Below are 13307 nucleotides of genomic sequence, written 5' to 3'. Positions count from 1 at the left end.
ATGAGCTTTTAGTCCTTACAGCAACAATCTTAATTTACAATTGACTTAATAAATTTAAATTATTATTACAACAAAAAACACAATGGTATATATATTACTCCAATTATTTGTTGTAATATTTTTCTTGTAAGTTGTTGTAATATTACTTCTTGTAATAGGTCTTTTTTCTTGTAATGAAAACTAAATATGAACACAACAATCTTAATTGATGTAATAAATTTAAGTTATTATTACAACAAAAAAGTATATATATTACTAGGTCTTTTTTCTTGTAATGAAAACTAAATATGAACACAACAATCTTAATTAATGTAATAAATTTAAATTACTATTACAATAAAAAAACATAATGGTATATATATTACTCCAATTATTTTTGATATTGTAATATTATTTGGTGCAACATGTCTTTTTTCTTGTAAAATGAAAACTAAATATAAACACGTTGCTGCTAACACCATATAACTAGACAGAGTAAGTTGAGTAACTATCAAGACTTGACTCTGACTATTTATCTTATTTCCAGTTACTTGATGCACTTCTAGTACCAATCGATTTTTATTTTAGGTAGGGTGGGTCTGTTTTTTGCCAAAGCTAACATACAAATAGTTACAAAATAGTTCACGATAGAATTTGCTATTTAGTTTAGATTCAATTAAACCCCAACAACACATATGTGAAAGCAAATCTAAAGAGCAAATTTAGACTTCCAACTACATTGAGGAAAGGAACAAAAATAAACGCAAAATCAATGCAACTTCTTCCATAATTCCATGTACTTCAATTACTAAATAATTCTCAATGAAATTAAGGGGGAAAAGAGTATATCCTTGGTCCTTACAATGCACGATAGTGCAATTAATAAGCAAATTCAAACATTACTATAAACAAAGACATCGTTCAATTTTAAATGTTGGCAAATCCTTGGAAAAAATTCTAATAAAAAACAAATCTTGTTCATCATTGACATTAGTTTTTTCGACAGAGCGGGCATGTGAAATTTAATTTAAGCCAAGGATCTATGCATTGTGCATGGAAGTAGTGGTTGCACACTGGGACAATCCGCAATGTATCTTTGGGCTCATACTCACCCAAACATATTGCACAAGTGTCCTGATTAAGCCTAGGTAGTCGACGACTCTCTCCAAGCACGATCGTTGGGAAAAGGTCGATAACACTAATCTCTTTGTGATCATAACCAGCAGAATAGATAGATGATGTGGCTGATGAATTGGTTGAAGATGAACTGGAGATAACATCAGCTTCTAATCCGATCTCTGAATTTCGAGTGCTCGAAGAAATTGAAGACAAATCAGAGATATTATCGTCTTGATCCAAACTAATTCTATCTCCGTAGAAAATTGAGTCAAGACAATCGGTACAGTGATCACCATCGATTGGCATGCAGATAACAAAACTAACCCAAGCAAGTACTAGCAAGATTACTGGAATTAGCCAAAGTACATCTCCTACAAACATAAATCAATTCAAATCATGAGACTACGAACATGCTAAATTAATAGTATTACAAAACAAAATAATAATAACAATACTTATCATCAACATCGTGTATAACTTCTTGTAAATATTACAAACCATAAAACCACTTGTAAGGAGCTAAGACTATTTTTTTTTTTTAATCATAACAAATCGATAATTTTCCTACGCTATCCTCCATATACTATCCCAAAAAGGAATTACATGTTTCTTTGTCTTTAAAGTATAATTAAGAGAGAGATGGAACCTTACGTTCATGTGGTTTTGTGTTGGAAGACAAAGCCACTATCTATTCAATAACATTTATTTATAAATATTTTACTGTTTAGTATGAACAAAATATGGGATTAATTATAATCTAAGCCTGGTTCATATTATTATTTACTTATACCTTACATGACCGAGAGAAATCATCAATATTAATAATTAGAACTCAAGACTTTAGTCATGTTTACGACTTGAGTATTACACAAAACCAAAAAATTACGTACCAACCTTGATGAGAGAGTTGTCCATGCTAAAGAGTATTACAAACCAAAGCTAAAAAAAAAATAGTAATAACGGTGCAAATCTTGTATAACTAATTGTAAAGAGCACAAACTGGTGCTCATTGTAAGGAGCACAAACAAGTTTAAGAAAAAAAAAATCATAACTAGTTAACCGATTATTCTCTTAGGTTATTCTCTATACTGTCACTATGAGAATTATATGTTGTTATGGGAATTGAAAGTACTATTTACTTATCAAAATTATGGACAAAGTATGTACTAATTAATATTTTACGATCCATTCAAACTGGCCCTGTAAAAGAAAAACTTACCCATGGTGGCTACCATGACGACGCAAGAGCAAAACTTACACTCTTTCTCATATATGTCTGTCAGAACTTAGATGTACGGTCAAATTAAGAAAGGAAAACAAAAATATATAGAAGGGTTTGTCTAGGTTTTGTAAACAATAGAAAAGAATATATATATATATATTCTTATTTTGATTGGTTAAGGGGTTGTTTTTCTTAATTTTTAATTGTTTTTGAAGCTTCCCTAGCTAAAGGAGGAGAGTTGATAAGTATTGATTTTCTAAGCCAAATATGTAGACGGGATTCTCTATTATTGGTCGGTGGAACCAGTCACCGCATTGAGATGCAAAAACCTTGAATGATTTAATTTGGTACCACAACAAGAAAACAAAAATGGAAGAAATTCCAATTGTCTTAATGAAATAATATAAAAAGTAAGCAAAAATTCAAATATTAACCTTGTCTTAATGAAATAATAAATAAATAAAAGACAACTAAGAGCCGATAAGATTGCATGTTGGACTTCAAAGGAGAAGAGAAGCGAACGTAAAAACTAAAAACTAAAAAACAGAAAATAAAAAGAAGGGAAAAAATGTAGAGCACAAATTAACGCATATGTGGCCATTGTATGACAAACTTTCAAAGCAGTTTAGTTTCAGCTTAGAACTTAAAAGAATCAGGGGATTCCAATTAGCTAAACTGGTAAAGTCTCTGATAGTTGAGTAAGAGATTTAAGATTCAATCTCTACCTACACCAAAAACTAATCAGTGGTTTGGTTTGATGATAAAGAGCATCATCAGAAGCGGACCTTATAAATTGAAATTCTCTAAATAAAAAACATAAAAGAATCAGGTATGCACCAATACAAAAAAACATATCTTATTATGACTTGCTTCTAGTTCCAGGCATGATCAATATGATTTATATTCATAAGGGTGGAGGGAAACGTTTTCTTTCCTTTTTTTTTTCCTTGTTTCAGAAAAGCATCAAAACACATCTTTACATTCATAAAAATAAAAAACACACATCTTTTTCTAGACAATATGCTGTTGTGAATCTGTGATTGATTCAATATGAAATATGAGTAGTGCGCGCGCACGCATACATTGATCAAATAAATCTAATTGCTCATTGACTAGAGACCAAAATATCACTGACATGGCAACACCTATAAGGCTATAACATGACATCAATATGAACATAATTATCATATGTATGTCAATTATGCATTGTCTTTACACATTTTTAAAAGTAATCGTAATTTACCAATCATGATAGGACCATCACTTTTTATTACTATGACTTTACACATTCTTGAACCTAAATATATTAGAAAATACATGTAATACAAACAACTTGGACATAGATACCATTTATTTAATCGTAGTTTATATTCACCCTAAAAAATCTTATTCTACCATTGTATTCATATCTGTATGCAAATATAGTATTCAAGGTCAGGTTAAAGGGTTCAGTTATTCTCCTACTTAGAGAACCATTTCTTATTTTCATCAATTTCAAGAAATAGAGATAATAAACACCCACTTCGGTTTATTTTGGTCCACTTCAGCCTCATTGGTCCAATTCGGTCTACTTTGGTTCATTCGATCCATTTTAATTAAATTCAGTCTAGTTAAGTCCATTTCGGTCTCATTTGATTCAATTAAGTCCAGTTCGGTCCATTTAGGTCCAATTCGGTCCCCTTTGGTCCATTTGATCCATTTTAATCAAATTCAGTCCAGTTAAGTCCATTTCGGTCTCATTTAATTCAATTCAATCTAGTTTGGTCCATCTCGGTCCATTTCAGTCCACAATAAATTTATAATAAAATTAGAAAATAAATTATATATTATATCCCTTCTCAAAATAATAATATATTCTCATGTATCGAGTAGTTTTCTATGAGCATGTATAAATTTAGACACCACATTGATCTAATTGCTCACTGACAAACCATTTACTTGAAGAAGGTAAAAAAAATGTTGCAGGTTGCTTATAATTAAGCAGGCCTAAACAAAGTTTCACCAACACCTTTACAGCCTATAGCTTGACACACTTGGCTACACCTACATTGTCCATCAGACACTGGATTTCCATAAATCAAACACAAATCTTGATAATTTAACTTTGGCATGATTCTGTATCACAAACTTTTAGCCAATAACAACATGGAAGGGTGACTTTGGTTCAACTTTTTTAAAAAGTGGGGGTTTTAAAAAGTGCAAAATGAAACTGAGTTTTTTTTAAAAGCTGAGTGTTTGGTAAAAATTGTTAAAATGTGCTTTTTGAAAAAGGCTGAATGTTTGGCTAGCACTTATAAAAGTGGCGGTTTGAGTTGTAAATTACCAATAAGGAAAATGTATATAGAAGGAAGTTTATTTCATACTTAAATCAACTACTTAATAATATTTACTCAAAATAAAACTACTTAATATTTAATAATAATAACAATAACAATAATAATTTATTGTTAACTAAAATTTGTTGTAAAAATATTTTAAAGATAGAATTACTCTAATATATTTTTTTTTTTCATAAGCTTACTTTAAAAAAAAAAATTGTTCACGCCCTTGGCCCACACCACACGTATAACCAACACAACCATGGTTTTAAAAACTGGTATGGTGAAAAAACAAAAAAAGAGACTGGTTATCAGTTTTCTAGTCGGATCGGGATCCGACTGGTGGTCAAACAAGTAACATCATAAATAATTTAATTAATAATTTTAAAACAATAAAAATTAAAATATATATATATTTTTGAAGTTTTTGAACTAAGAATATTCAAGTTAAACATATATATAAATTTAAAAAAAATCATGTCAGTTTAGTTTTCATGTATTAAATTTAGGAAATAAAAGTAACAAAACCCAACGGTAATATCTTTAAATTTTCCAATGATTTGTTTTTAACAAATCTAGTGGAGCACTCTATAATGACTCCTAGAATCATCAAATTTTAATGAGAAGTGCTACATTCCCAATATTTTTACAATATTTTCACCATAAATCATATGTGATTAGTTGTTATTGATTTTAATTTGAACACACCACTTAAATTATTATTATTTTTCACTAGTATTAGCTAGTAATAACCCCCACTTAAGATTTATCATGAAAGTATTGTGAAAATATTATATTAGTATTTCTTAGTTTTAATTTCTAATTCTTTTTTTTTTCACTTTATCTCTTTTTCTTTCATCCACATGTTTATTTATATTTTTTCCTCTTATTTTCTCCTCCACACATGTATTCTTTATCTTTTCTCTATCTTCACATTTGACTTTTCTTTTCGCTTTTCTTCTCTACCAGACTCCCATTTCTTCTCTATCTTCCAGAACATACCAAAAGCCAAAAGCTCTCTCTCTCTCTCTCTCTCTCTCTTTCTCTCTCTCACACACACACACAGAAAGATCGCCAGCAAATGACAAAGGCAAGAGCGACAACCTTTTAAATCGGGGTTCACGCATGCCTGTCGCTGGTCATTGACTGAAAATTGGATCAGAGCAGAGCAAACGAAAGGGAGATACTGCATAAGGGAAGATTTTGCTATATTCCGATATTTTTTTTGTTTTGCATTTTGAGGAATCCTAATTTGCAAGGGATTGATTTTTTTTTTCTTAGCTGATTTGAGAATTTGTTATAGATTTTTTTGTATTTGGATTTAGAAATTTGTTATTGAACTGAACCTGGGCTAGATGCTATTTTTTTGTGGTCTTTGTAGCAATTAATTTATCAAAGGGTTTTGGGGCTGCAAATGGTGATTTGCCTTGATTTATCAAAGGGTAAAATTGAGTTTTTAAGAAAGCATAGTGGGTAATTTGAGAAATAGCCAGTGGCTTTCCAACGGTAATGTTAAAACGCAGCTGTGGCTTTTGCAAAAACCGGGGCTGGCTAGGGTCAAGGAAATGCGCAATTCTCTGAATTTCAAAACGTAACTTTCTTCCAAACGCTACCATGCATATGTTACCAACGCTCATTAAGTGAAACTGATACATGAGACTAAAAATAAGTTGACAAATCACCTTCCACAAGCAACCAAAACATCACCATAAGCTGTGACCATTTACCTTGATTTTTTCCCATGAAAACTGTCTCTGTTCAAGAAAATTTTGTCATGTTGTAATGCTATTGTCTCCTCGAACAAGATCAACATTTCTATCCCTACTTAATTGTTGAAAGTGTAATCAACCTTCCTCCCCTTTTGCACTTCCTTTAGCATTACTTCAATAAGATAACGGTCCATTGAATAAGAATACCATATCCATATGGGATGCAAAATGCAAAGTCGCTCGCTCCTCAGTTCTCACTATCTTTCTTAGGGGTGGCAAAATTTGACACGACCCGCGAACCCGACACGACACGACACGAAATTAGCAGGTTATGGGTTGAGGCTTAACGGGTTCGAGTCATATTCGGGTTGACACGAGTAACCCGTTTAATAAATGGGTTGGGTTAGGGTTGAACACATAGAACCTGTTTGACCCGTCTGACCCGTTTAATTAAATGATATTTTACCAATATACCCTTCAAACTCTAGGTATATAAACTTATTAGTTGTTGTGATTTATTTTCTTTGACATATTGTGATTGATTATTTGTGATATTGGGATATGCTTTAACTTTGAATGATTATTTGTGATGCAGTTACTCGTTAGTTCTAAATTTTATATTAAAAATATTTATTTGTTTGTTTTTTCATTAATTTTTATTTTCATTTTGATAAAATCTGATAAACAGGTCGACACGACTGACCCGTTTAATAAATGGGTCGTGTTAGGGTTGAGAAATCTTGACCCGTTTAATAAACAGGTCGGGTTAGTGTTGACCTATGTAGTCGAATACTCATGACTTGACACGACACGAACCCGACACGCGAACACGAATTGCCACCCCTAATATTCTTTCTTGGATAATCTAAACCCTTGTTGGCCTTGCTTTAAACGCAAAAATGTTAGGTTATGTTTGGTAACAGATTTTGTTTTCTATTTTTAAAAACTTGTTTTGGGAATATAAAGAAAAAACAATTTTCTTGTATTTTTTAAATAAAAAACATGTTTGGTTAGTTGAAATTAAAAAGATTGTTTTTTGAAAAAAAAAAGAAAATACTAAAATATGTTGTTAATAAGATTTGAACTCTAATACTAACCCATTAAATGAGATAGATTCATTAAATTAAATGCGTATTTTCATTGATTTTTAAGCATTAGAAACTGAAGACAGCCTTTTGCATGTTTTCAGTTTCCTTCACAAATTGAGTTTTGTGAACAGTTTTTGTTTTCTATCCACTTTGAGTTTCCAAATAAGTTTTTTAGTCTCAAAAACAAAAATAAAAAATTGTTTTTGAAAACATAAAATAAAAAGAAAAAACAGTTACCAAACTTACTCTTATCGTTTTAAAGTTCTCTAAAATTTACCATCACAATAACAAGAAACCAGAGATAAAAGAACAATGATAGAAATTGATGCAATAACAAAATAAAATAATGAATTTGACTTGCACTCGAAAGTGATTTCCATTCTTTCTAGTCACTCTTGACTTCACATGAAAATTTGATTCTTCAATTAAAGAGAAACAGCATAGCCAGATCAAAACACCAAAAGTGAAGAAAAAAAAAAAGTTGAAGCCTTGTGTTTTATAAGACAGGATAACAGAAAGCATTATTATAATCACTATTGATTGCTTAAAAAATTTCAAAATAACTATCATCAAATCATAGTCAACAAAGTTTGCTCCTTTCAAGTAAGGGACATCTTCTAAAAATCCAGTTACAAAGTCACATCATATACTATTACTACTAATTCAATCTTCTTAGCTCTTATATTAAGAAGAGTCAGGGTGTATTTAAATACCGCTTATTTATTGAAAATTGAAAATTTATTGTTGAAAACACTGTAGCAAAATAATTTTTAAATGTGTAAATAATACTGTGAGACCCAAATTTACCTAGAAATCTATGAAAAAGTGAGTTTGATGGAACGTGAACAGTACCATCAAGACCCACTAAAAAAAGTGAATGCGCGGATTGGGCAAATTGCCCAATCCAAACACACACTTAAAGTCTGTTTGAGATCCGCTTATTTTACTGAAACTGAAAACTTTTTATTGAAAGTACGGTAGATAAAGGTAAAAGTTAGCTAAAATAGTATAGTGAGACCTATGAATAGTATCAAAAAAATGCAATGGGATCTATGAATAGTAGCAAAAATAAGCTGAATAGTAAAATAAGCTGGCAAAAATAGTTTTTGCCAAACACAAATACATGCATACTCAACCATACATATACACACATACATACATTATGTGTCTATTAATCTCTGGTTTAACAGATTCTTTGAGACACAGACGCATTTAACCAAATTTCAGAAGGCAACATCCAGGCAGCACTAGCAAATTTCCAACACAAATGATTTTACATTTGGGTTAATCCAGAATATTTCAAAGTAAATATTGTTCATATCTCTCTCTAATGAAGTAGAAAGATCATACCTTTGTGATTATCAAAAAAAGATCATACCTTTGTCAATTTAAGCCCGTTTATATAGCCAAAAAAGGCAATAGCACAAGGAACTGAAATATTTAGACCACCCCACCCCCAAAAATAAGATCATACATTTGTCAATTTCAGCCCTTGTATATATAACCATTGATCTTGAATCAAGCTCTTGCTTTGAGAGAGAGAAAGTGAGGACTGAGACTGTGTATATAAGAAACGTGTCATTTCATGTAAACAACACATGCAGAGTCCAATCACAAAACATTATATATTTATTTATTTATCTTATACAAAATAAAATTTTTATTCTAACTTAATTTAAGTATATAGGTACGAAGCTTCTTCATGAAAACTCTCCAATCCTTCTTGCCGTAAATGCTTTTAGAATAACCAATTACACAAAAATGCCCGCAGTGGTACAAAGCATTATTCTAAAATAGGTACAAAAATACTGTTTATGCCAAAAGTTATTGTTCATTGATCTAAAATTACTGTTCATGAACAATAAACAGTAACAAATACGCGTAAAAAAAAAAAAAAAAATTTGGACACGGACGTGGACGCGCGTTTTGGCTATCCAAACGCCCTCCAATTCTGATTAATTTCTGAGTTTGGCTGAGATTGTGCCGACTTGCTTGACTTTGACCATTGAGCGTAGTTATTGCCATCTTCATCATTCCTCACCACATGTTCCTTTATCCACTGTTTTAGACTTTAAAGTAGCAACTTTTTTGGAACCTTGAATGCTCGTTGTCTAGCACAAGAATGCTAGCTGTTGATGGAAATAGGATTTTTCACGCATTATCCAAACAAATTTGGCCGACAAGTTTTTATTATTTCTTATTTTAACACCAAACATTTTGTAAAATTTTTGGTTAAAATCATGTGGAAGTTTAATAATAAAAAATTGGTATCATAATGTTTATGATATTAAATTAATGATATCATATTAACAACATTACAATTCAATATGTGTGAGACATTTTAATAAAAAATAACTAACTCACTAACAATTAAAAGACATGAACTAGCGAGTAGTTATTTTTACACTCATAATTTCTTTTATTGAATTTTAATATAGATAACATAATATCAATTAATATAAAATACTTTATTTCATACTAATAAATACCTTTAAAATAATAATTAATAAATTATATTAATTTTTTTAAAAAAATCAATGCCCAAATAACATTTGTTAACCTTTCCTAGATAAATATGGATCCCTAGATAGATAGATAACTAAGATCCGCTTGAACTTTGAAGTCAAACTAGTGGACATCCCTATCCCTATAAAGATAGATACCTAAGATCCACTTGAACTTTGAAGTTTTAAGTCAAACCTGTGCACATCCCTATCCCTATAAAAACCCATAAGCTACTTTCTCAGCAAATCCACTCCCATTTCATTTCCACTCACATCAACAACCAAAAAAAAGACCAACATGAACCTCCCTCTTTCTCACCCTCACTCTACTTTCCTCCTCCTGTTCTTCTTCTTCTTCTTCTTCACTATCCTCACCCACCACTCCTTCACAGTCACATCAGCCACCTGCCACGTGGACGACGAAACGGGTCTCTTAGGCTTCAAATCTTCCATCACAGCAGACCCATCCGGCATTCTCAGCAACTGGAAACCTGGATCCGACTGCTGCAAATGGTCGGGCATAACCTGCCTGACCAGCAACCGGGTCACAAGTCTCTCTCTTATGGGCCAGTCCAATAAGCCCAATTCATTCCTCTCCGGCCCAATCTCACCCTCTCTCTCTAAACTCAAATTTCTAGACGGACTTTACCTCCAAAATCTCCGAAACATTTCGGGTCCTTTTCCGGATTTCCTTTTCGGGTTACCCGAATTCAAATACATGTACATCGAAAACAACAAGCTCTCGGGTCGAATACCCGGATCCATCGGCAACCTGACACGACTTTATTCACTGAGTTTATCAGGTAACCGGTTTTTGGGTCCGATTCCGAGTTCGATATCCCAGTTAACCGGGTTGACTCAGCTCAATCTCGGCGGGAACCGCCTCACCGGTCCAATACCGAACGGGATTCAAAAGCTCAAGAATCTGACCTTATTCTCTCTCGACCGAAACCAACTATCCGGATCCATACCCGATTTTTTCGGATCCTTCTCGGAGCTCCGAATTCTCAGGCTCTCGTACAACAAATTCACCGGGAAATTCCCGGCATCGATTTCCTCTCTGGCGCCAAAACTGCTCTACCTCGAGCTCGCCCAAACCGGTCTCAACGGTCAAATTCCTCAATTTCTCGGGAATTTCAAGACCCTCGATACGCTAGATCTCTCGCGGAACAATTTCTCGGGAGTCGTGCCGAGAAGTTTCGCGAATCTCACGAAGATATTTAACCTCGACCTTTCGCGAAATTACCTAATTGACCCTTTGCCGAATATGAGCGTGAAAGGCATAGAGTCCCTTGATTTATCGTACAACAAGTTTCACCTAGGTGAAATTCCAAAATGGGCCACGTCATCACCAATAATTTACTCTTTGAAGCTAGCCAGGTGTGGAATTAAATTGATATTAGAGGATTGGAAGCCTTCGCAGACTTATTTCTATGATTTCATTGATCTTTCAGAGAATGAAATTTCAGGCAGTGCTATTGGGCTTTTGAATAAGACTGACTACTTGGTGGGCTTTTGGGCCTCGAGGAATAAGTTAAAGTTTAATTTGGAGAGTTTGAGGATTGTGGAGAGGTTGAAGTACTTGGATTTGTCTAGGAATGAGGTGTTTGGGAAAGTGCCTAATGGGGTTTCAAAGCTTGAAAGACTGAATGTAAGTTATAACCATTTGTGTGGGAAGCTTCCTGTGACTAATTTCTCAGCTAGTGCTTTTTTGGGGAATGATTGTTTATGTGGTTCCCCACTAGCAGCATGCAAAAGTGTTGCATAGTTTCAGCCCAAAAAAAAAGTGTTGCATAGTTGAGATGTTTATGGAAATGCCACTAGACTTGGAAAATCGAATAAATTTTGTCCATAGGGAAAACAAAATGTGGAAGTTGGAATTATGTAATGGCACCTTGATTTAATTTTCGAACAAATAGTTACAAAATGGTTCACAATAGAGTTTGCTATTGAGTTTAGATTCGATTAAACCCCAATAACACATTTGTGAAAGCAAATCTAAAGAGCAAATTTAGACTTCGACTACATTGGGGAGAGGAACAAAAATAAACGCAAAATCAATGCAACTTCTTCCATAATTCCATGTACTTCAATTACTAAACAATTCTCAATAAAATTAAGGGGGGAAAGAGTATGTCCTTGGTCCTTACGATGCACGATAGTGCAATTAATAAGCAAATTCAGACATTACTATAAACCAAGACATTGATCAATTCTAAATGTTGGCAAAAACTTGGAAAAAATTCTAATAAAAAACTAATCTTGTTCATCATTGACATTAGATTTTTCGACACAGCGGGCATGTGAAATTTAATTTAAGCCAAGGATCTATGCATTGTGCATGGAAGTATTGGTTGAACACTGGAACAATCCGCAATTTTATCTTTGGCCTCATACTCACCCAAACATATTGCACATGTGTCTTGATTAAGCCTAGGTAGTCGACGACTCTCTCCAAGCATGATCGTTGGGAAATGATCGATAACACTAATCTCTTTGTGATCATAATCAGCAGAATAGATAGATAATGTGGTTGATGAATTGGTTGAAGATGAATTGGAGATAACATCAGTTTTCTGCTCCTGAATTTTGAGTGCTCGAAGAAATTGAAGACAAATCAGAGATATTATCGTCTTGATCCAACCTAATTACTAGGTCTCCATTTCCATAGAAAATTGAGTCAAGACAATCGGTATAGTGGTCACCATCGATTGGCATGCAAATAACAAAACTAACCCAAGCAAGTACTAGAAAGATTACTGGAATTAGCCAAAGTACATCTCCTATAAACATAAATCAATTCAAATCATGAGAGTACGAACAAGCTAAATTAATAGTATTACAAAACAAAATAATAACAACAATAGTCATCTTCAACATCGTGTGTAACTTCTTGTAAATATTACAAACCAAAACCATAAAATCACTTGAAACTTTGTAAGGAGCACAGACAAATTTTAATAAAAAAAAAAATCATAACAAATCGATAATTTTCCTACGCTATCCTCCATATACTATCCCAAAAAGGAATTTACATGTTTCTTTGTCTTTAAAAGAAAAACTTACCCATGGTGGCTACCATGACGACGCAAGAGTAAAACTTACACTCTCTTTCTCATATATGTCTGTCAGTACTTTAGATGTACGGTCAAATTATGAAAGACAACTAAAAGCCGAAAAGATTGCATGCTGGACTTCAAAGGAGAAGAGAAGCGAACGTAAAAACTAAAAAACAGAAAATAAACAGAAGGGAAAAAATGTAGAGCACAAATTAATGCATATGTGGCCATTGTATGACAAACTTTCAAAGCAGTTTAGTTACAATTTACAACATAAAAGAATTAGGTGGGTTTCAGTTAGCTCAATTG

General features: G+C 32.7%; 1 protein-coding gene across 1 annotated transcript; it reads left to right on the top strand.

The window, feature by feature from the left end:
- Positions 1 to 10194: 10194 nt before the first annotated feature.
- Positions 10195 to 12118, top strand: LOC142618383 (uncharacterized). Its single transcript, XM_075791300.1, has one exon. It carries the CDS (start codon positions 10238 to 10240, stop codon positions 11705 to 11707), a length of 1470 nt encoding a protein of 489 aa, XP_075647415.1. The 5' UTR covers positions 10195 to 10237; the 3' UTR covers positions 11708 to 12118.
- Positions 12119 to 13307: the final 1189 nt, after the last annotated feature.

The sequence above is a fragment of the Castanea sativa genome, chromosome 12 (genome assembly GCF_040712315.1).
Source record: "Castanea sativa cultivar Marrone di Chiusa Pesio chromosome 12, ASM4071231v1".
Lineage (NCBI taxonomy): Eukaryota > Viridiplantae > Streptophyta > Magnoliopsida > Fagales > Fagaceae > Castanea > Castanea sativa.
The sequence above is the reverse complement of the archived record's forward strand: the minus strand, read 5'-3'. Positions and strand labels throughout refer to the sequence as shown.

Excerpts from the sequence above, each read along its gene's own strand:
- LOC142618383 (XM_075791300.1), top strand. The coding sequence starts at position 10,238 with ATGAACCTCCCTCTTTCTCACCCTCACTCTACTTTCCTCCTCCTGTTC.